General features: G+C 56.2%; 3 protein-coding genes and 1 long non-coding RNA gene across 7 annotated transcripts; 2 read left to right on the top strand and 2 right to left on the bottom strand.

Moving 5' to 3' along the window:
* Positions 1 to 1,847: 1,847 nt before the first annotated feature.
* Positions 1,848 to 6,162, bottom strand: LOC125395677 (uncharacterized). The gene is made up of 3 exons (XR_007230620.3): positions 6,022 to 6,162; positions 3,374 to 5,755; positions 1,848 to 2,385 (listed from the first exon to the last, which is right to left on the bottom strand). It is a non-coding gene; the product is annotated as an uncharacterized LOC125395677 (long non-coding RNA).
* Use1 (unconventional SNARE in the ER 1) lies at positions 5,890 to 8,628 on the top strand. Its single transcript, XM_048427252.3, has 8 exons — positions 5,890 to 6,129; positions 6,456 to 6,505; positions 6,579 to 6,657; positions 6,746 to 6,898; positions 7,373 to 7,385; positions 7,752 to 7,779; positions 8,022 to 8,193; positions 8,429 to 8,628. The coding sequence occupies exons 1-8, from the start codon at positions 5,995 to 5,997 to the stop codon at positions 8,609 to 8,611; spliced, it is 813 nt and encodes a 270-aa protein (XP_048283209.2). The 5' UTR covers positions 5,890 to 5,994; the 3' UTR covers positions 8,612 to 8,628.
* Positions 8,629 to 9,707: 1,079 nt separating this feature from the next.
* Ocel1 (occludin/ELL domain containing 1) lies at positions 9,708 to 11,475 on the top strand (the record flags this gene model as incomplete). The annotated part of the gene is made up of 5 exons (XM_087901187.1): positions 9,708 to 10,187; positions 10,269 to 10,456; positions 10,715 to 10,880; positions 11,011 to 11,064; positions 11,214 to 11,475. Coding segments are annotated over 5 exons (1,017 nt in total), but the record flags the coding sequence as incomplete, so codon positions are not given.
* A 1,226-nt stretch (positions 11,476 to 12,701) lies between these two features.
* On the bottom strand, positions 12,702 to 20,295 carry Nr2f6 (nuclear receptor subfamily 2 group F member 6). Of its 4 annotated transcripts, none has more exons than XM_085680410.2 (4): positions 19,552 to 20,295; positions 16,961 to 17,055; positions 14,619 to 15,143; positions 12,702 to 13,359 (listed from the first exon to the last, which is right to left on the bottom strand). In XM_085680410.2, exons 1-4 carry the CDS (start codon positions 19,830 to 19,832, stop codon positions 13,088 to 13,090), a joined length of 1,173 nt encoding a protein of 390 aa, XP_085536536.1. In that variant the 5' UTR covers positions 19,833 to 20,295; the 3' UTR covers positions 12,702 to 13,087. The 4 variants fall into 4 exon arrangements, with proteins under 4 accessions (XP_085536536.1, XP_085536539.1, XP_085536538.1 ...); XM_085680413.2 differs by lacking the exon at positions 19,552 to 20,295 and adding an exon at positions 18,660 to 18,802; XM_085680412.2 differs by lacking the exon at positions 19,552 to 20,295 and adding an exon at positions 18,116 to 18,326.
* Positions 20,296 to 21,003: the final 708 nt, after the last annotated feature.

Below are 21,003 nucleotides of genomic sequence, written 5' to 3'. Positions count from 1 at the left end.
CTAAGCCTCGGCTGTCCCTCGGTTTCTGAAGTGACTGGATTCTGTAAAATTGGGGGATTTAGGGCTGGAGAAATGGCTCAGTGGTTAAGAGCATTGCCTGCTCTTCCAAAGGTCCTGAGTTCAATTCCCAGCAGCCACATGGTGGCTCACAACCATCTGTAATGGGGTCTGGTGCCCTATTCTGGCCCGCAGGCATACACGCAGACAGAATATTGTATACATAATAATTAAATAATAAATATTTTTAAAAAATTGGGGGGTTTAACTACATACCGAGAGTTCACAGCTAGCCTGGGCTACTGTCTACAGCTTCTAGTGCTTTAATGAAACCATGACCAAAAAAGCAATTGGGGAGGAGGAAGGGGTCTATTTGGTTTATTCTTATCACTATTCATCATTAAAAGTCAGAACAGGAACTCAAACTAGACAGGAACCTTGGAGGCAGGAGCTGATGCAAAAGCCATGGAAGTTGCTTCTTACTGGCTTGCTCAGCCTGCTTTCTTACAGAATCCATGACCAGGTCTGGGATGGCCCCACCATTCACTAAGAAAATGCCCATAGGCTTGCTTACAGCTCCAGCTTATAAAGATTGTCTCATTTGAGGTTTCCTGTGCCCTCTCTGTTGACTATAGCTTGTGTCATGCTGACATAAAACTAACCAGGCCAGATACATACATGGGCCGGCCACGTCTCAATAACAAGCCAGGTATACTAATACCAACACTCCTAAGGCAGAGGCAGGTGAACTCAACACTGTTTGAGGCCAGCCTGGTCTACATAGCAATTTCCAGGACTAGATAGTATGCCCATCACACAAAGAACTGACTGCTTTAGCCTTTTGTGAAACCCTGTGCTAGTACATCATAAGGACACAGGAGGGCATCACCAGACTGCCTATCAAAGCAAGCAAAGAACCTGCTTATATAGCCAGGAGAGAAGTGTGACCAGGGTGTCCTGCCAGTCGCAGCCCTCCATTCAAATTAGGGTTGTGTTTGCTCTCGTGGGGCCTGCAGCACCCTCTCTGCCTGGGGTGGGAATGGTTGCTTCCTAGGCATGAGACTGGGGAATAGGGGTGGTACAGCAGGTAGCTCTTAGTAGTTTAAAAAAATATTTTTGCCATGCAATGGTGGCACACGCCTTTAATCCCAGCACTTGGGAGGCAGAGGCAGGGGAATATGAGTTTGAAGCCAGCCTGGTCTATAGAGCTGAGTTCTGTAACAGAGAAAAAAAAATTTTTTAAACTTATCTCTGTATACATGTGTAGAAGCTGGAGGTCTTGCTCCATGGCTCTCCTTATCTTTGAGACAGCTCTAAACCTGAGCTCCTTGAATGACCAGCTGGCTCCATCTAGTGTTGAGATTATAGAACCAGACTACTCCTTACACCTGACTGACCTTTTTAAAAATTTATAGTCTTTTATAAAAGACTATAAAATAGTCTTTATTTATTAAAAGCCAAAGGACATGTGGTGCGGTGCACACTTGCAATCCCAGCACTCGAAGCAGAAGCAGATGGATCTCTGAGTTTGAGGTCAGCCTGGTCTACATAATGAGTTTCAAGCCAACCAAAGCTATATAAACCTTACTGATGTGGTTTAATTAAAAATGCTGCAGGTCCCTGGGTGGCTGCAGCGGGCAGTAGGTCCCGAGATCACGCCTCAGATCCCTGGCAGCAGACAGTGGGTTGTGGGTCTGAGTACAGCCAGGGAGGGAGCCACGTGGTGGGTGAGAGACCTCGATGGGGCAGCGAGTCCCATGAGGAGAGACAGATAGATGGGCACGCCAAGAGACCACGCCATAGGTCTCCAAAGGCAGCTGGTCCATGCAGCAGCAAGTGACAGAGACATGTTTATGCATATCATGCAGAGTGAGGTTGGATATTTATTTAGTGGGTTATGGAGGGGAAGAAGAAGAGAGAGAAACAGAAGAGGGAAGGGGAGAAGGGGGAGACAGAAAGGGAAGGACTCAAGGCTGGAAGCTGAAGATCAGCCTGCCTCAGTGGACCGGGAAGGGAGTGGGCGTGGCTTCTCTCTTAAAGGGACAGAACAGACCATTACATTGACCTCTGCCCTCACCCCCACCCAAAAGCACAGGAGTCTTCTCAGGGTCAGGTGCATTTGAGTGGGTACAGTGGCGAGGAGGCCCTTGTCTCATGTCACCCTCATCTGCTTCCGGGGCAGATGGCTCCAACACATAGTGGGCCTCGGGCCAGCTTGCATCTGTTCCGAAGCTGGATCATGGGGATTGCCTGGGGCGTGTCTCCAGTCTAAGAAGCTGAGCTTCCTTCCATCCAGAGGTTCAGCTGAATCCCCAGGGCTGGCTCAGTGTGCTTTTGCAAGGACCCCTCTGAACACAGTCCATTTCTGTCCATTGGTCTTGCTGAGATCTAGCAGGATGAAGGGCCAGACTGGAGAACAAGCCTTACAGGACCTTTCTGGGAGCCCTCTGCCTCCTCCTTCTCCTCCTGCTGGACCACACATGAAAATTCCAAGGGAAGTTCACCCCAGAGGTCCCCCTCTCCAGACCTCAGGAAGGTTGCCCTTGCCTTTTTAAATTTTTTTGAGGCTTATGTATTTTTATTTTATGTTAATGGGTGTTTTGACAGAATGTGTATGCCTGTGTACCTTGTGCATGCCTGATGCCTGTGGAAGCCAGAAGAAGGATCTCAGCTCCCCTAGAACTAGGGCTGTGGATGGGTGTAACTGCCATTGAGGGTGCTGAAAATTGAACCTAGATCCTCTCCCCAGTGCCACCACCTTTTCATGTCGTCCTTGATCCTAAATGGACAGGACCACTGCAGGGCAGCCTGAAGTCTGGCAGACTCAAATTTGGCCCCAGACTGTAGACTACACTTGGTTCTTTATGTGAGTGCTGGGGATTTGAATGCAAGCCCTTGTCCTTTTCAGGGCAGCCTCTTTACCCTCTGAGCCATGTCCCAGCCCCTTGGACAGATGTGGGCATCAAGGCATGCACAGCACTTTTGTGTTTCAGATTCAAGGCAAGCTCAACACGACTAATACTGACAGCACTCTGCCTGCCCCAAGTCACGAAGCTGGAGAGGGAAGGCTGTCACACCTGACACTCCCCAGAGTCCCTCTGTGAACCCTGGGTTCAGTGTCCTCCAGGGTATTTCTGAAGTGAGCAGGACCCAGGTGACCTTCCCTTGACATGAAGTCAGTAGCAGTGGCAGGTGGACTCACACATGGTGGAAGAGAACCAACTCCCCCAAGTCCTCTGTGCACTGTGACATAGGGCACAGGAGCACATATAAATAAATATAGTTTAATTATACAATAAACTATATTTTATTTATAGTTATTTATATAGTTTATTTACACACAAATAAATATAGTTTTAAAATTAAAAAGTCTCACCCAATGCCAGCTTTTCTGTACATGTCTGTTGTTTCTTCATCCTGTGTCACCCAGTTGGGTCAGTCCTAAAGACACGCAGGTCACAGCAACACATAAGGTGCACACAAACAACACAGGGTCACTCCATCTTAGAAAGGAAAGGCATTCTGTTCATATGGTATTCACGATGGTATGCAGGGGCTAATACGGCGCACACCTTTAACTCCAACAGAGGATCTGTGAGTTTGAGGCCAGTTGGGGCTGCATAGTGAGGCTTTGTCTTCAAACGGCCTGGTAGAGTTGGCTCAAAAGTTAACAGCACCTACTGTCCTTTCAGGTCCCATGACCACACGACCCTCACACCCTAACTCAGTATCAGCGGAGCCAATGCCATTTTTGTTTTTTAAAGTTTAAATATATATTTATTCATATTTAAATATTAATATATATGATTTTTTGAGACAGGATTCTCTGTGTGGTCCTGGCTGTCCTGGAACTCACTCTGTAGACCAAGCTGGCCTCAACCTCAAAGATCTGCCTGTCTGCCTCCTGAGTTCTGGGATTAAAGGCATGATCCACCATGCCCAGTTTAAAATGTGTGTGTTTTAATTGTGTGTCTGTGCGTGGGTGTGTGTGTGTGTGTGTGTGTGTGTGTGTGTGTGAATGCGGGTCCCTGAAGAGGTCAGAGGTGTCAGAACCCCTGGAGCGGGAGTTACAGGAAATCGTGAGCTACCTGACATGGGGTGCTGGGAACTGAACTCAGGTACTCTTGCAAGAGCACCACAAGCTTCTAACTGCTGAGCCCAGCCCAGGGTTTGTTAGAAACTTGCTCAGATTTGAGATGGTTTGCCTTACACTTCTCATTCTCAGAAGTCATGGGAGGGACTGGAGAGGGGCTCAGTGGTTAAGAGCACATACTGCTCTAGAAGAGGACCTGATTCCGAGTCCCAGCACCCACTTTGGGGAGTTCACAACCACCTGTGATCCCAGTTCCAGATGATCCTCCATGGGCATTTGCACTTACAGGCATGAATCCATACATGCATGTGGACTCACACACATACATATAATTTAAATAAAATACAAAGCCAAAACACTAAAAGCTGGGTGTAGTACTGAGGGCTTGTAATCCCAGTGTTGGGAAGAGCTAGCTAGCTCAGCCTACAGAGGCCAGAGACTGTATCTCGAACTCAGGCATGCTGCTGCATATCTTTAATCCCAGCACTTGGGAGGTAGAGACAGGCAGATCTTTGTTCAAGGCCAGCCTGGTCTGATGAGACTGTTGAGAGAGAGGGGGAGATGGGAGAGAAGAATGACACTGAGGTTGCCCTTTGACCTCCACAGGGAACAGGCCTCCATGCAAACACGAATGCTTACAGACATGTGTGTGCGTGTGCACATACACACACTGAGTGGCCTGATTGGATTGACATTGGATTCCTATATTCCTATAGGATGCTAAGTATTGGATGTGATCCAGATCTGGCCCCCCACTTGGGTCCTGTCCCCTTAAGGCAGAGAAATGTAGCAGCTGCTTTTCCAACAGAGTTAAGAAAGCTGGCTCAATTTCAGAGGTGGGCAATATAAGAAAAAAAATCCTCACTTCATATTAAGAGTGCTGGATGAGGGGCTGGAAAGATCACTAAGCGGTTAAGAGCACTGGCTTCTGTTCCAGGGGTCTTAAATTCAATTTCCAGCAACCACATGGTGGCTCACAACAATCCATAATGAGATCTGGTGCTCTCTTCTGCATATGCATATATGCAGAGAGAACATTGTACACATAATAAATAAATAAATGTTTTTAAAAAAAAGTGTGCTGGATGAGCCGAATAGTAGTGGCGCACGCCTTTAACCCCAGCACTCGGGAGACAGGGGCAGGCGTATCTCTGTGAGTTCGAGGCCAACCTGTTCTACAAAGTGAGTTCCAGGACAGCTAAGACTACAACACAGAGACACCCTGTCTTGAAAACCAAAACAAATAAGGAGGCCTATTGCCTCCTGATGGTCTGTGATTCGCTGGCGAGCTCCATTTTCATAAAATGGATCATAATGATTTATTACAGAATGGAAAGAATCTTGGCTGAGGATAGAAACGGCTGGGTCAGAGCTCGGTAGGCAGACTACCAGGGCTGGAAACTAGCCGGTCTGTCCGACGGAAGCGCCCACCTGGCAAGTCATCAAGTCAGGCTCGGGGAAAGCCCCAGGCGAAAGGAGAAAGCGAATGCTGGGGTTTGGCTACGGAGCGCTCAGAAAGACGCGCACTGGGCAGTTGTGCGAGCGGAACTCAGTGACCGGGGAGCGTTGCGCGTGGGTCCGAAGCTGCGACGGCCCTTCCGGTCCTGCCAGCCATCGCTTCCCGAGTGTGATCGGCGGCTCCAAGGCCCGTCTGGGTTAGAGATTCTGCCCAAAATAAGAAAAAAAGGTCAAACAACAAAAGTACAACTTTAAAAGATGCTCTCTTATTTAAACAACAACAACAAAAGCACAAAAACGATTTATCTTTGAACATGGCAGACGCAGCGCCGCGGCTTGAAACAAAACTTTACTTCCGTTCGAAGCCCAGCAGGGCGGACCTCGGAGAGGAAAGAACAGACACCCAAAGGCAAGCCCCCTTACAGGCACTTCCGCCCTTTTCTAAGATGGCGCAGGCGGAAAGGGCCGCTTACCGCCCGCTGGCGACGTCGCGGCTGGAGTTGAACCTTGTGCGGTTGCTGTGTCGCTGCGAGTCGATGGCGGCAGAAAAGCGGGAGCCGAACGAGTGGCGTCTGGAGAAGGTGAGGGACTCCCACGCTCCCGCAGAGGCCTCGAACCCTAGAGGCAGATGAGCCGTCTCACTGGCCACGCCCCTTCCGGTTGGTGCTGCACTTCAAGTGCGGCTCCGCCCCTTGGAGCACAGGTCCTAGACGCCCAGGTTGCTCTCCCTGATCTCATCCCTTCGTGCACATGCCACGCCCTCTCTGTGCCACGTCATGGTCATATGCCCCTCCCCCGGCCCATGACCCCCGCCCCTCCTAGTGGCCGCGCCCCTTGGGACCACCCCTTTCTCTTGCAAGCAGTCCTTGGGGTCCTGGCCTGGCTGACACACTCCCTTTCCCTGCAGTATGTGGGTGCCCTGGAAGACATGCTGCAGGCCCTGAAAATCCAAGCCAGGTGAGTGTGCGGCACTGAAATCCTCTCCGATGCTGCTACAGTGGCAGGTTGACTTCCTCTTGCTGCCTTTCAGCAAACCTGTCTCCGAAGTCATCAGCGAGTACTCACGCAAGGTGGACTTCCTGAAGGGCATGCTGCAGGCTGAGAAGCTGGTGAGCCCGTCCTCCCACCCCTCGGGTTTTATGGCCCCCAAGGACTGGACACAGCCTCCAGTGATTTATCCTCCCCACGTTCCCTCAGACCTCCTCCTCCGAGAAGGCTCTAGCTAACCAGTTCCTGGCTCCTGGCCGCGTGCCCACCACAGCCAGGGAGCGAGTGCCTGCCACCAAGACTGTACATTTGCAGTCCCGGGCACGTTACACCAGTGAGATGCGGAGTGAGCTGCTGGGCACGGTAGGATTCCCTCCTTTGTCCCTGGGACCATCCTCGTAACAGCAACAGCGTAGTCTGTACAGGGACAGAGATCGAACATAGTGCCAGAAACTCTGGAGGGCCCACAGACAAGGCTTTCTCAGAGAAAGTGCTCAAGACAAGGAATAGGAATTGGTTCATGGGAGGAATAAACCATGGTGATGGCACACGCCTTTAATCCCAGCACTCGGGAGGCAGAGATGGATCTCTGTGAGTTCAAGGCCAGCCTGGTCTACTGTGCAAGTTCCAGGACAGCCAGGGCTACACAGTAAAATCCTGTCTCCAAAAAAAAGGGGAAGGAGCATGTCTGTTTAAGCCCCAGAGTTGGCCCCCATCAGAATTTGAGTCAGTTTCTTTACAGTACCTCAGAGCACTTCACGTGGGTCATCCTAAGGTAGAGAGATTTAGGGACAACATCAAAGTACATGACCTCATGCCTCTCCATTCTCCCCACAGGAGCCATCTGGGGGTGAGTCATGCCGAGGACTTGACTGTCCCTACTGCCTGCCTGGTTTGATTTTTCCCAGTCCAAGAAGCAGGCCACCCAGGGTCAACTGAGTAATGCCGGGGGGGGGGCTGAGGAAGAGAAGAGGTCCCCAGGAGAGACGTCATCAAGCACCCCAGTGCAATGCTAGGCCACTGGGAGGGGCCTGGCACCTTGGGGGTAGGACGGGTGTTCTACATGTCCCTCTACCTAGGACTTTCGAGTATGATGAGTCCAGGGGACAGTAGTTCACAGGCCGAACAGCATTCTGGGTAGCAGAATTGGCACAGGTCAAGGGCAAAAGTTGGAAACAGGAAATCAACCTTCATCCTTGGCCTCTTTTGCTTCCAGAGCTTGAGATGGACATGAGGAAGCGCATGTGAGTATCTTAGCCACTGAGAGATGGGGAAAGGGGGCGCTGGATGAAGCTGGGGCCTCTGAGGTGGACTACAAGGACCCACTGCCCACTGGTAGCCCTTTCTGGGTTGCTGTTCGTGGAATGTAAAAAAGCAGGAGAAACTGAGTCCCGGGCAGAACTGAGGGATCCTTGGGAAGGCGCCATGTGGGTGTCTTTATCTCTCCCTGTCACTCCTGGGTACCCACTACATGTGGGGTCGGCAGAACAAAGGGGCCTAGACCTGCAGATGAGAAGCATTCAGCGTCTGAACTCGACCTCGTCCTCCAGAGGCACCAGGGCCTCCAGGAAAAGCTGGCAGAGGAAATGCTAGGCCTGGCACGCAGCCTCAAGACCAACACACTAGCCGCCCAGAGTGTCATCAAGAAGGACAACCAGGTGTGGGAACACTGCAGCTCTGCCTTGGGGCACTGAGGAAGGTCTGCAGAAGAGGGATGAAATTGTGACCAGTGTTGGTGTTTGTAGGCTCAGCAGGATTTGGTAAAGCCCAAGGAGGGGTGGCTGAGGGATACCCAGCAGGGGGCACAGCATCAGCTAGGACTGCACAAACCACGCAGGAGGCAGTGGTCACACTTGGTCTCAGTCCCGTTGACAGCCCCCGCTTCTCCCACAGACCCTGTCACACTCTCTGAAGATGGCCGATCAGAACCTGGAGAAGCTGAAGATGGAATCGGAGCGCCTGGAGCAGCACGCACAGAAGTCAGTGAACTGGCTGCTGTGGGCCATGCTCATCATTGTGTGCTTCGTGTTCATCAGCATGATCCTATTTATCCGAATCATGCCCCGGCTTAAATAAAGCCCACCGCCAGCTCACGCCATCGGTATCCTGAAGTTGGCTAACATAGTGGAACCCTGATTCTATCCCCCTCCCCCAAATAGCAAAAGGCTTGTTAGACACTTCAGCTGGTACAGGCACTTGCCATGGGGCGTGACAACCTGAGTTCCGCTCCAGAACACACACTGAGGAAGGGGAGCACACACACAAAATGCAGTAAGAATAAGGGGAAAGGGGCAAATTGAAACTTTTTTTTATTATTTTTTCTAGACAAGCTTTCTCTGTGTAACAGTCCTAGGTGTCCTGGAACCCCTCTGTAGTCCAGGCTGGCCTCGAACCCACAGAGATCCGCCTGCCTCTGCCTCCTGAGTGCTGCGATTAAAGGCGTGTGCCACCACCGCCTGGCTATCAAAAACTATTTAATAATAAATATATTTAATGTAACTCCAGCTCCAGGAACCTGACAGCTCTGGCCTTTCAGCAGTCGCACTCATGTGGCATGCACACCTAATTAACATCAAAAAGTCTAAACGTTTTTTTTAGGGGTGGGGCAATGACTCATTGTTAAAGTGCTTGTTACCCAAGTATGCAGGTGAAGATTCGAATCCTCAGTACCCATCGTAGGATGCCAGGGGTGGGGTGCATGAGGCTATCATCCCAGTGCTAGGAGTAGAGACAGGCACATCTACCTGGGAGCTCGCTGGCCAGCGAGCCTAGTCAAAACGGGGAGCATCAGTATCAAAAAAGATGGGGAGGCAGAGGAAGACGCCCAATAACCTGAGCTGACCTCTGCTTACACACAGAATCACAAGGGAATTTTTTTAAAAGTACAATTACTTAAAAAACTAAGTCAAGCTGGGAAAACTACCCATGTTTTCCAACAAATAGATTTGGGAAGTGAATAGGTCCAGACAGTGCTCCTAGAAGGCAGACTCAAACCCGGGCGTCAACATTTCACAGGCTCCACCCACCGCGCTTAGACCCGCCCCGGCAGCCAGACGCTCCGGATAGCGGATCGGCACGCAGTTCCTGCACAGCTGCGTTCCCGGCAGCAGAGCCAGGCGCGGATCCGCGGCTGTGGGACAGGTGACACTGAGCGGGACGACCCGAATGACCGACAGGCGGGCGGAGGCTGGGGATTCCGTGGGGACGTGATCGTGGGCTGCGGCGGTGGGCCCAGCGGTCGGGGTCGCCGCGAAGTCCAGGATTCGCTGCATCGCGCCCTTCCGGCTTCAGAATCGGGGGCGGGTCGACCCTGCGCAGCCAGCCAACCGCGTGCCTTCATGCAAACGGAGGCGGGGTGACGCCGCGACGCCTCTCCCGCGCCCCCTTCCGGGGTGCGCGTCCTAAGGCGCGGAGTCTGGGTTGTGCGACCAGCGGACCGCGCTCGCGTGCGCGTGTGCAAATACCCGCAGACTCCGCCCCCAGGCGCTTTCTGCCGGGTCCTCTTGCCGCCGGCAGACTCCGGTCCAGGCGCTCAGGCCCCAACACTGCCTGCGTTTCGTCTCCCGTCGCCGGGGGGCGCCCGAGCGCCGCGGCCTCGCGCATGCCAGTCCGGGAGCGCCCGCAACCCCGCCCGGCCGGCCACGAGCCTCGGGTAAGTGCCACAGTCGGAGACCCTTCGTGGGGGAACCCCGCTTTCTGACACCCCTTAACCGCGATCCCCGCTGCTGCGCAGACGCTGGTGTCTCGAAGCCCAGTGTCTCGCGCTCGGCAACCACAGTGCCAGCCCGCGGCCAGGGAGCGCCACACGAGGCCCCGGAAGATCGTGTTTGAGGACGAGCTACGCCCCCGGGCCCCGCTGCACGCAGAGAAGCCTCCCAAAGTTCTGGGACCACGTCTCAAACCAGTACCTGACTATGAGCTGTGAGTACCCTATTGTGGCTCTAGCGTAGGCTAACCTCCTAAAGTCATGAACCTTCTGCCCTAGTCTCCTGAGTCACCACGCTCCTGTACCCTCCATGCTTTTTAATGCCTCGGAATTAGGAAGGGTCAGGACTGAGTTAGGAAATGGGGGCATTTTGAACTGAGGTCCCAGCATGGGCAAAGAAAAGCCAGTTGCCATGATGGAGTGGAAAGACAGATTTCCTTCCACTCGCACAGTGACCCCCTTCCAATCTTTAGTAAGTACCCGCCAGTTAGCAGCAGAAGGGACCGGAGCCGCTATGCCGCCGTGTTCCAGGACCAGTACGGAGAATTCTCGGAGCTCCAGCGCGAGGTGGGGACCACGCAGGCCAAGCTCCGGCAGCTGGAGGCCCTGCTGATGTCACTGCCCCCACCCCGAAGCCAGGTCAGCCCCGGGGTCTCTAGTGTCCACAACTCCCTGCGACTGTGCTTCATCTATCGAGTGGGCACTGCTATCAAGGCCATGTCGGCCCTTTACCATCCTTCTGAGCCCCTTCTCCACCTCGCCCTTTCAGAAGGAGGCTCATGTGGCAGCTCGAGTCCGGAGAGAGTTTGAGAAGAAGCGGGCGGTGAGTGGAGACTCCTGTGGCTGTGGCCTCTGGTCCTGTCCCGAGGTGGGGACCATGTAATGAAAGCTGGGATTTATAAGGAGCTGAATGAAAATCTTGAAGGCCCAGGGTCAGAATGCCAGGGGGACTTCCTCAACTCTTTCCCCCAGGATCCTGGCTTCCTGGATAAGCAGGCTCGCTGTCACTACCTGAAGAGTAAACTGAGGCACATCAAGGCCCAGATCCGAAAATTTGATGACCAAGGGAACAGCGACAGTGAGGACTCCGTGTACTTCTGAGTGTCCTGGAAATGGTGGTGGCTTTTTGTCCCATGGGGAATCACACTGTAGTTCTTCAAGGGGAAGCAAGTCCTGCTGAGAATCCCAGAGAATAAACACGGGTTAGACACCTGCTGTGTGCAGCTGCCTGAAAGCAATTCCTTGATTTTACTGAGGCGAAAAAAGAAAGGAACTATCCAAGGTCACAGGTTGCGGGCAGAAATTGTGTCGGTTCCAGTATGGGGGTGGGGGTGACAGAGGCAGATGAACAGTTTGGGAGCAGCCTGGGCTATCGTGAGATTGTCCCAAACTAATCGTTTCTGTACTACGTGTGATGGAGGCATGCCTGGTGGGTAAGATCCAACCACCTGAGGCCTGGGCGTCTGCAGGGGGTGCACCCTGTTCCCCTGCACCCCACATAGGTCCTCACTTTACCTGGCTTTGGTGGAGTTAGAATGGTGTTGGACAGACACAGGCTGTGTGTCATCTGAGACTAACCCCCTGAGTCACAGAGGATAACAAAAGCCAGGCCAAGAGTCCAGTTCTGGCTGCTAGGGCAGTGAGTTTCCCCCTGGTCCTGGAAATGTGTCAAGTTCAAAACCAGTGAGTCCCAGATGTCTTCCAACAGAGTGAGGCTACATGTGTGGGGTTTTACAGGAAAAGTAGCTCATAAGGCCTTGGGCATGATAAGCAGGGATTTAGCATTGGTCTCGACCACTCTGAAGTTGGACCCCTAACTCCAAAACTGGTTAGGGGTAAAAAAAGTTACAAAAAAGTAACTGGTACTTTTTGTTCAAATTCGCAGAGATCTCTGCCCCTGATGGGATTAAAGGCGTGCACCACCACCACTGGGCTACTCCCCGTGCCTTTCAGCACTGCACAGCAGCAGTTAAATTCACATTTAAAAAAAAAAAGAAAAAAATTCACATTTCAAAGCCTGTCCCCACCTTGTCTTCTTTAGAAATGGTGATTTATGTTGAGAGAGGAAATTGAATCAAATTTACTCTGACCTAAAAGGGTAGGTTGAAGCCAGGTGTGGTGGTACACGCCTTTAATCAGGAGGTAGAGGCAGGTGGATCTCTGAGTTCGAGGCAAGCCTGGTCTACAAATTGAGTTCCAGGGCAGCCATGGCCAACCAGAGAGACCCTGCATCAAAAAACAAAAAAATAAATTAAAAAAAACCAAAAGGTAGGTTAATCTCTGAAAAACACCTAAGGGTTTCAGGTGTGGCTTGATCCAGAAAATACAAAAATATCTTGGGAAAGCCTCTGTCAGGAGCTCCTGTTTCTCCACAGGAGGCCCAGCTACCCCTCTGGAGCCTGCTGAATACAGGCTAAACCCTGGGGTTTTTCTCCCAGCAGCACAGAAGAAAAAGTAGGCTGAGCAAGTAGGGGAATCTTTATTATTGGCCATGATTTTGTCTCACAGTGCCCATCATGGGCCATGTATCCAGGGGGCCCTCCCGGCCCATAGTACTCTTGCCCAGCTGCAGTGGCCCTCCCAGAATACCAGGCCCATACCCATCATACCAAGGCCACCAGTATACTGCCTCCAGACCCTCAGCCCCACTCTGACCAGGGGCTGCCAGGAGGACAAGACTGGGGCCTGGGAGAGCAAATTCTTTTTGGTTTCATGATTATTTAAAAAACAAAACAGACAAACATTTCAGTCTTTTAAAAAAAGAATCAGTCTCAGGAAAGTTGGGGCCTTGACCCCAGGGTCCCTGCAAGGTTACAGCATCTGCATGTCGTGGAAGGTGTCCATCACTAGCCCGAGCCATAGGGCCAGTTGAAGGTGCTCCCTGACAGTAGCATGTCCCGGATGAGCGTCTCAATGGGTGTCTTGCCAACCAGGCGCATGAAGAAAAGCTGGGAGATGAGGGATGCTGGCACAGCACGCAAGGCTGGCAGCCGCAGCAGCAGGCGCCCAAAGCGCTGAGGCTGTGATGGGTACTGGGCACGCACATACTCAGTGAGGGCCACCTGTGCCTTCTCCTGTAGGCTCTCCACATGGGCTGGGTCAGAAAGGCCACAGGCATCTGCAGGAAGCAGAGGACAAGTCACCTTTGAGGAAGCAGGGCGAATAGGCCTACAGGGGAGAGGGTTAGGGGTGGGACCCAAGGGCACAGATGTGAGTGGAAGCCAGGGTCCAACACAGACACGTGAAGAACTGAGGGCACAGGCTCTGGGAGCTCAAGAGTGGAGGAACCCTGAGTAACCAGAGTTACTAAGGGAGTGCTGAGGCTCAGCCCCGTCCTAAGGAAGGGGCACTAATTGGCCTCACTTTGAGGGAGGTGCCTCTCCTAAGCCACGCCCACCCGGAGAGCAGGGCCAGGCCATCCCTTTAAATTGTTTTCCGGTGGGGATTCCGCAGTTTTGGATCTGTAGTCCATCCTGCCCCGGAACTCTCCGCAGAGCCCACCGAAGGGTGGGGACTACCAGCATTACACCACCAAGCATGTTGAAAAGGCCCGAAGGTTCTCCCGGGGCCTCTGAAGACCACTGCCTATATACATGACTCTCTGCCCTTCATCACCATGGCAAAGGCATGCCATAGTGTGAGCGGCCCTTGAGGTGTGGCCACGGGCAGAGCCTGGGAAAGTGTGGTGTGAAATGAGGCCGAGGGCGTCATCTCTGCTCTCCACCCGAGGGGGTGTGAAACTGGGGGCAGAGTGGTCCAGTGGTTCATGGCTCCAGAGCAGAGGTGGGAGCCCATGGGGCTGCCCTATGGGTGGCCTGGATAAGTAGGGGGCAAGATGGGGCTTTATCAGGAATAGGACCAGCAACTGGGTCTTAAGCAGTTTGGAGAATGGCCCGGAGCAGTGTCAAGAGACTTGAGGTGAGGCCTGTGGCAGTGTTAGGCAGATTAGGGATGTCATCTGTGTCAAAAGGGTGTGACCTGTGGCAATGGAATGGCCCAGGATGGTTAGAATGTTACCCGAAAGGGAAGGGCATGTCCTGGGGCCTATAGTGTGTCTGGCCTGCCATCAGGGCAGAAGCCTGGATCAGTTTTGGGCAGGGGCTGGGCTTGGTTGTCTGTGGCTGAGTTGGGGCAATATCCGGGCTAGGGGCGTGGCCTTTGGCTGGAAGGTGGCTTGGGTCTGTTTGGGAGCCAGGTCTGTGGCACAGCAGTGCCTGCTTAAGAGGAGTGGCTCCTCTGTAGGAATGGGCTGCTCAGCCCCGACTATGGGAGGCGGCCTGACAGCTAGGTGAAGCTAGGAGCCTGCTTGGGGCGGGGCCTTGGATGGCACAGGGTCGCCCGTGAGCAGGCGGGGCGGGGCAGGCGGGGCGGGCTCACCAGGCGTGAAGAGCGCGATGGCCTTGAGGCAGCCGTACTCCGCGGCGTCCACCTGCAAGCGGCCAAGCTTGTCCACCTGCTCCTGGAAGGCGCGCACCTGGTCCATGAAGGCCACTGCGCGCTCGGCAGCCATGGGCGCGGCGTGCAGCCCCGCGGCGGCCAGCAGCGGCGCCGTGTGCAGCGGCAGTGCCGCCTGCGCCGCGTTCAACACGAACAGCTCGCTCCAGCTGAGTCGCAGCAGCGCCACCTGGTCGGCGGCCGGCAGCTCGGGGAAGAAGGGCGCGTGGCGAGCCCACTCGACCGTGCTGAACAGCAGGCGTGCTGCCAGCTCGCAGACGTTGTCGATGCCCAGCACGGCGCCACCGCCGCCGAAGCGTCCGGCCGCGGGATAGGGCTCGGCGCGTAGCAATTGCGCGATCAGTTCGGACACCGGCGGCCCCGCGAATGGCTCGACGCCCGCCGCGCCCGGGGGGCTGCAGGTCGCGGGGCCCGGGAGCGCGTGCGGGATGCGGCCGCGCTGCACGGCTGCGGAGATAGGGCAGCGTCAGGCGTTGGTGCGGGAGGGCCACCCCCACCCGGTGTGGCAGCACAAGGAACCAGGCACACGCTGGTCACTAGGGCCCTGACAGCTCGCATCTGGCGCCCACCCCGAGGGTCTCCACCCACCAGACGGTCTCCTCCTGCACCCTGGAGGCCACATCTGTCAATCACCGGGGCTCTCCCACCACTCACACCTCCCCTGTGGGACCACATCACCAAAGTGGCACAGTAGTGATCCCAAAGGGCAGTCGTTGTCATTATTGCCTTTGCCCTTGGTGGTGCATACCAGTTATCCTAGCTCTGGAGCAGAGAGGAAGGAAGATCAGGAATTCAAGGCCAGTCTCAGTACAAAGTAAGTTTGAGGCCAGCCTGGGCTACAAGAGACCCTGTTTCAAAATATAACTGAAAAGAGAATGCAGTACTTATCTGAGTCCTCATCACAGACGGGGTGAAAAGGAAACTGAGGCTTGGAGGAACACAGGTATTTTAGCACAAGGAAGGCAGCTTGGGCATGGAGCCAGGAGGCCGCTAATGAGTGTGCTTTAATAAGCTGACACCTGTCTTAACTGGTGGATGAACTCCAGGTCAACCCAGGTGGAGTCAGAGCCAGGGGTACAGGGGACACTGGGAGGGACCCAGCCCAAATACTAGAGACATGGGGAGTCTCCCAGCCACCTGTCAAACAACTGTAGCTGGACAGGACCCCAAACGCTCCACGGTCCTTCAGAGCTCCTTTTGGTCTCAAGATGCGAACCCTACCCTCACCGCTGCTCCCTCATCCAGCCCCACTCCAGGGCCTTTGCACAGAATGTTCCGAGCCTCAAAATCCCACTCCTGCCCCACCCTTCCCTTTCTCCATCCAATCTAGACTGATGGAATTCAAATTCCAGCACCCATCTCTTCTCTCTGCCTCAGTTTCCTGATATGTCAAATGCAGCTGACTGACTGCTAAGCTACCTGCAGATCTAATGGGTGAAGGGTGTCAGTTTCAGAGTAAGGTAGACTGACGTGAGCCGGTCGCCCTGAGGACACAAGGGAGGACACCAGGCCCACTTTTGCAGGAGCGGCAGTGCAAAGGCCCTGAGGCAGAGGCACTGGGAACAGGAGTCCTATCAGAACTTTCCATCTTCCAGACAAGCTGAGACAGAAATCCAGGCTGGGCAAGGACAGGGCAGGAGTCACCTTTAAACTTAAAGGGACAAAGAGAGTCATCAAATAAGGCTGATGTTTTTCCTTGTGTATGTGTCTTTTTCTAACCAGGGTTTGCTATGCTGTCTGTTGACTTCAAACTGGAGATCCTCCTGCCTCAGCCTTGTAACTACCAGGATGATAAGCCTGCACCACTATGCCTGATTCTCCAGTCTGAAGCGGAAGACCTTAAGCAGTGGCCATTCTCAGAAATCCCGCAAGAAAGTGACCAATGTCAAAGCAAGCAATAGTTAGGTGACATTCTAGCCTGGCCCACCCCACTAGTCCAGGCTCTTAACCCCCAGGGCTCCATGTGGTTCCACCTGAATTCTAGGGGAACCTGAGGTGCAGGTGTCCAGTGTGTCTGTCCACGCAGGACTCCTGGGCAGGGACAGGCAGCTGGGCCTCCCTCTGGCAGGCTTTGGCCTGCCTTCAGCAAACACACAGAGCAGAGAGTAAACAAATTAATAAAAATAAAAATTCCAGTTGGGAGGTCAGAGGTCATGGAGGGTCTGGGGAAAGAGCTCAATGGGTCACACTCCACACCAGGCACACACTATCCTCGCTGGATCCCCATAACCTGCCCAGCTGAGGCCACACCCAGGGCTACTCACCCTCCTTGCGCATGCCCACCCGGAAGCACTTCTTGAGCCGACAGTACTGACACTGGTTCCGGTGGTGCTGGTCAATCTGACAGTCACGGTTAGACCTGAAGACAGAGGCCAGAGTTCCCAGTGACACCTACATCCTCTGTGCCTATGAACCCTTGAGAAAGAACACCAGTGGGGGCTCCCTAGACAGCTCCAAAGGCAAGGTGTAGGAATTCAGTCCCCTGCTTGGGAAGGGCGACTGGATCACAATGGGTGAAGACCAGCACACAAGGAGAGCACTTTAGGAACGGGTTCTGACGTCTAAAGAGAAATTCCCCAAGGGGGCAGAGATGGAGAAGCCTTTTCTGGCAGAGGACATGGTGAAACAGATGTGAAAGGATTGAGAATGAATCCGTTTCACTTGACTTGGTCACCATCAGGCCAAGAGCCAGCGGTAGCAGGGTCACAGCACTGTGCAGCCCAGCACCCCAGCCCAGCACTGCTTCTCCTCTGAGGACCGTGCCGCCCAGTCTCTCCATTAGCCCACCATGTGCAACCTGGGCACCAAGGAGCATCCAGACACAGCCGAGATGCGGGGCAGAGATCAAGTGCAGAGCTGGACACTGCCCCCCACCCTATTCCTGTATTAGGTACCAGCTGCTGAGCTCTACAGGAGACACCGAGCCGAGAGTTAGGGAGGCCTCCAGGGACAGCCTCTAGAGCCTGCTGGGGTGCTCTGCCCAGGGTTAGGAGAGCCCAAACACTGGCTTCTTAAGGCCCAAGGAAGGGGCCCAGCTGGGGCAGAGAGAACTCAGGCACAGCCAGAACAAAGCCAGCAGCCAGGCGGGTGGTGGAGGATCAGGGCAGCCAGGCGGAACTGGCCAGCCCTGGATGGGTGAGCAGGTCTGCTCAAGGGAGGCCTCCTGTCTTGCCTTCCCCACTGTATGGTTGGAACAGATTAAAACCCACCAAACACAGTAAACTCTTCCAGCTACCTCACCAAAGGCACAGTCTAACTCCAACTGCTGTCTCTGCTTCTGTGCTGTTTTTGTTGTTCCCTCGCTCCCCTGGCTAAGCGGTCCAGGCTCCCCTCAGCCTCCTGACACACACTGGCCAACTTCCCAACCCAATCTAAGTAGACCCTGTTCACACACTGCCTACCATGTTGCGTCCACTTGCCTCGTCTGGGCCTAGGTGGGCTCACCTGTCCCACTAACCCTCAGCTGGGGTTTCCTCTTCTGCCTCCAGGGCTTTGAGGCCACTTCCTGAGGGCCCCCTCCAGACAGCTGCTGACCCACTCAGGTTCAGAGAGGGTCACTGGCCACACAAGATCACACAACATAGGTCCCAAGGAACGCAGAGAGCATGTGGGACCCCAAGCCTCCCCCAGCCCCCTTCACTCTCCCCAAAGACCCAGCTAGACCTAGCAACTCTTTCCAGACACAAGAATGAGGCCAAAGTCTGGTGGCCCAGTTACAGCTGGGGGAGGGAGCAAAGCAGGTCCCAGAAAGTCCAAACTCTAACATGGTGGCAGCCCCCGATCGACCAGTCATCAGCTGCTAACTTCTGGGGGGGGACGACCCAGCTCCAGACTCCACCAATTCCTCACCCCAACAACTCCACATCCCAACCCCCACAGCTCCCCTTGCTAAGTCCACGGGGCCAGGACCCTTCTGTTGACCTGGGGCGGCCTACAACTTCTCTGGGGATCAGCTCTGGGTACCTGGGAAACAGGGTTGTCAGCCCTGCTCTAAGGCCCTGCAGGCTCCTGGGGGCGCAGAGCCCGGCTCCTGCATGCTTAGACAAAAAGTGGTCCGCATCCCCTGCCGGGCCTGAGCACCCAACCTCTTCTTCAAGGGACTTTCTGTCCCCAGCAGCTGCCAGTAAGCAAGGCCACGCCCTGCCGGGCCCCGCAGAGGGGTCCCCATCTCCCGCGGGTCTCTCGCTCCTATAGCGGCCCCGAAGTTTAAAGGATCGTCCCGGGGCCCCAAGGCTGTACCAGCCCCGGAGTGGGGGGTGCGGTCAATTCCGGTGGCCTTGCTGGCCCTCCGGCGGCTGCTTCCGGTGACCCAGAGCCCATGGGGTGTCCCTCTGATGGACAGGCCCAGTTCCCCGTACACAGCAGCCCTTTGCCCCGGCGAGGGCAGCCATCCCGAGCCACTCGGGCGTCCCTCCAGCTGCCCGTGCCGGGGCGACTTTGGAAGTGATATTTGACCCAAGGGCGCGCCGAATCGATCCGCGCGGCCGCAGACAATGGCCCCTGGACGCCTCCAGCCCCTCGGTGTGACTTGCACGTCTGATTCCCGCGGGGCACCACGCGTGACGGACTCCCACGAGAAAGGGGACCCTGGGGGCTGGAAAGGAGGTCCCCACTCCTGACATCGTCTGCAAGCCCTCCCCGCGCGATAGAACCAGCTCTCTAGGGCAGGAGAGGACCAAAGACCACCTGCGGGGGAGAGGGTGACCTGCACGCATGCATCGCCAACTGTATACCCGATCGCAGCCGGGGCCGTGCCCGTCGCCTGGGCAGGGATACGGGTGCGGGGAAGGTCAGTGGCAGGCCCAAGGTGACCGTGCAGGTCCGGGCCAGCCCGGTGGCCGCGCGTGGGGCTCACCGGCAGGTGTAGCTGAGGTTGCGGCGGATGCTGCGCTTGAAGAAACTCTTGCAGCCCTCGCAGGTGAACACGCCGTAGTGCTTGCCGCTGGACTTGTCCCCGCACACCACGCAATCCACCTGCAGCCCCGGGCGCTCCTCGTCGCCTGGCTCCGCATCGCTGGCCACCCCGGGAGGCGACGCCGAGTCGTCCTCGGTCGCGCGTGGGTAGCTCCCACCGGCCTTGTCCACGCCGTTCGTGTCGCCTCCGGGGCCGCCCCAGCCACTGGTCACCATGGCCATAGCCCCCGGGACGGCGGGGCCGGGGCGCCCCGGGGCGAGTCCGTCCCCTCTGGGCACGCCTGGCGACCCGAGGGGGACCCGGCTACCCCGCGCGCATGCAGCCCGCGCGCTCGGGGGGCTCGGGTCGCACCCCCAGTAAAAAGTTTTGCGGCAACTTCCTGCGGCCGGTCCGCGCGCCCGGCAGGAACTGGTCGGGCCGGTTCCAGGCCAACTTTCCCACGCGTGCCCGCGGCCGACGGGGGCGCGCTAGAGGCGCGGGTCTGGGGCGCTCGGGTCCCGTGGTCCGGAGTCCTGGGGACCCGGTGGGGACGCGCGGGCCATGGCCCGGCCCCGCCGCCCAGGCCAACTTAGTAGCTCGCCATCCGAGGGCGCGCGCGCGCCCCCGAGCCGGGGAGGGGGGGAAACTTTGGCCGCAAGTTGGGCGTCGAGGGGGGAGGGGCGGCGGGAGCGCGCGCCGGAGCCCGGGAGTCTCGGACGCCGCGCGCGCCCGGCCGCAATCGCGGAGGTCCGGGCGATAGAGCCGAGTGGGGAGTGCGGCCCGCGGCCTGCCTCGGTTCCTCTCCCCACCGAGCGCGCGCGCGGCCGGCCTGGGCCTGCGCCTGGGCCCGAGCCTCGGCCTCGCCCTGGCGCTCGCCGCCGGCCCCGCGCTGCGGCCGGCCTGACACCCGCGTTCCATCGGCGCCGGCGGGGGCGGGGCGGGGGCGCGCGGCGCGGCCGGGGGCGGGCGCTCGTTGCCCCGGCGACGGCCGCCCTTATAAGGGCATGGGGTAGCCGCGCGCCGCCCGGAGCCGTGGGCCGGCGAGAGGGCGGGGCGGGGCGCGCGGCTGACCCTCCCCCACGCGGCCGCGCAGCCTTAACCCTTGCGCGCCCTGCCCGGGGCCTCCGCGTGCTCCGCGCGGCGCCCCGCAGCCGCGCCCCCGGGGGACATCTGCACCCGGGCACGCCCCCGCCGCACACGCGCGCTCCGCATTGCTCTGCACGGCTGCCAGCTGGAGCCGGCCGCCCTCCTTCCCCAAAGTCTCCGCGGCCGGTCCCGCCCCGCCCCGCGCGCTCTGCTCCGGTGAACACCTGGTCCCCGAGTCTGGGGGTGGAAGGGACGCGGCCTCCCGAGGTCTGCTGGCCACACAGTGAGGTCAGGGGGCCCCCTTCTCCTTTCAGGCCTCAGGGCGGG

This window comes from Myodes glareolus, chromosome 23, assembly GCF_982192425.1.
Source record: "Myodes glareolus chromosome 23, mMyoGla1.1, whole genome shotgun sequence".
Lineage (NCBI taxonomy): Eukaryota > Metazoa > Chordata > Mammalia > Rodentia > Cricetidae > Myodes > Myodes glareolus.
Note: the sequence above shows the minus strand (reverse complement) of the source record. Positions and strands in the feature narration are given on the sequence as shown.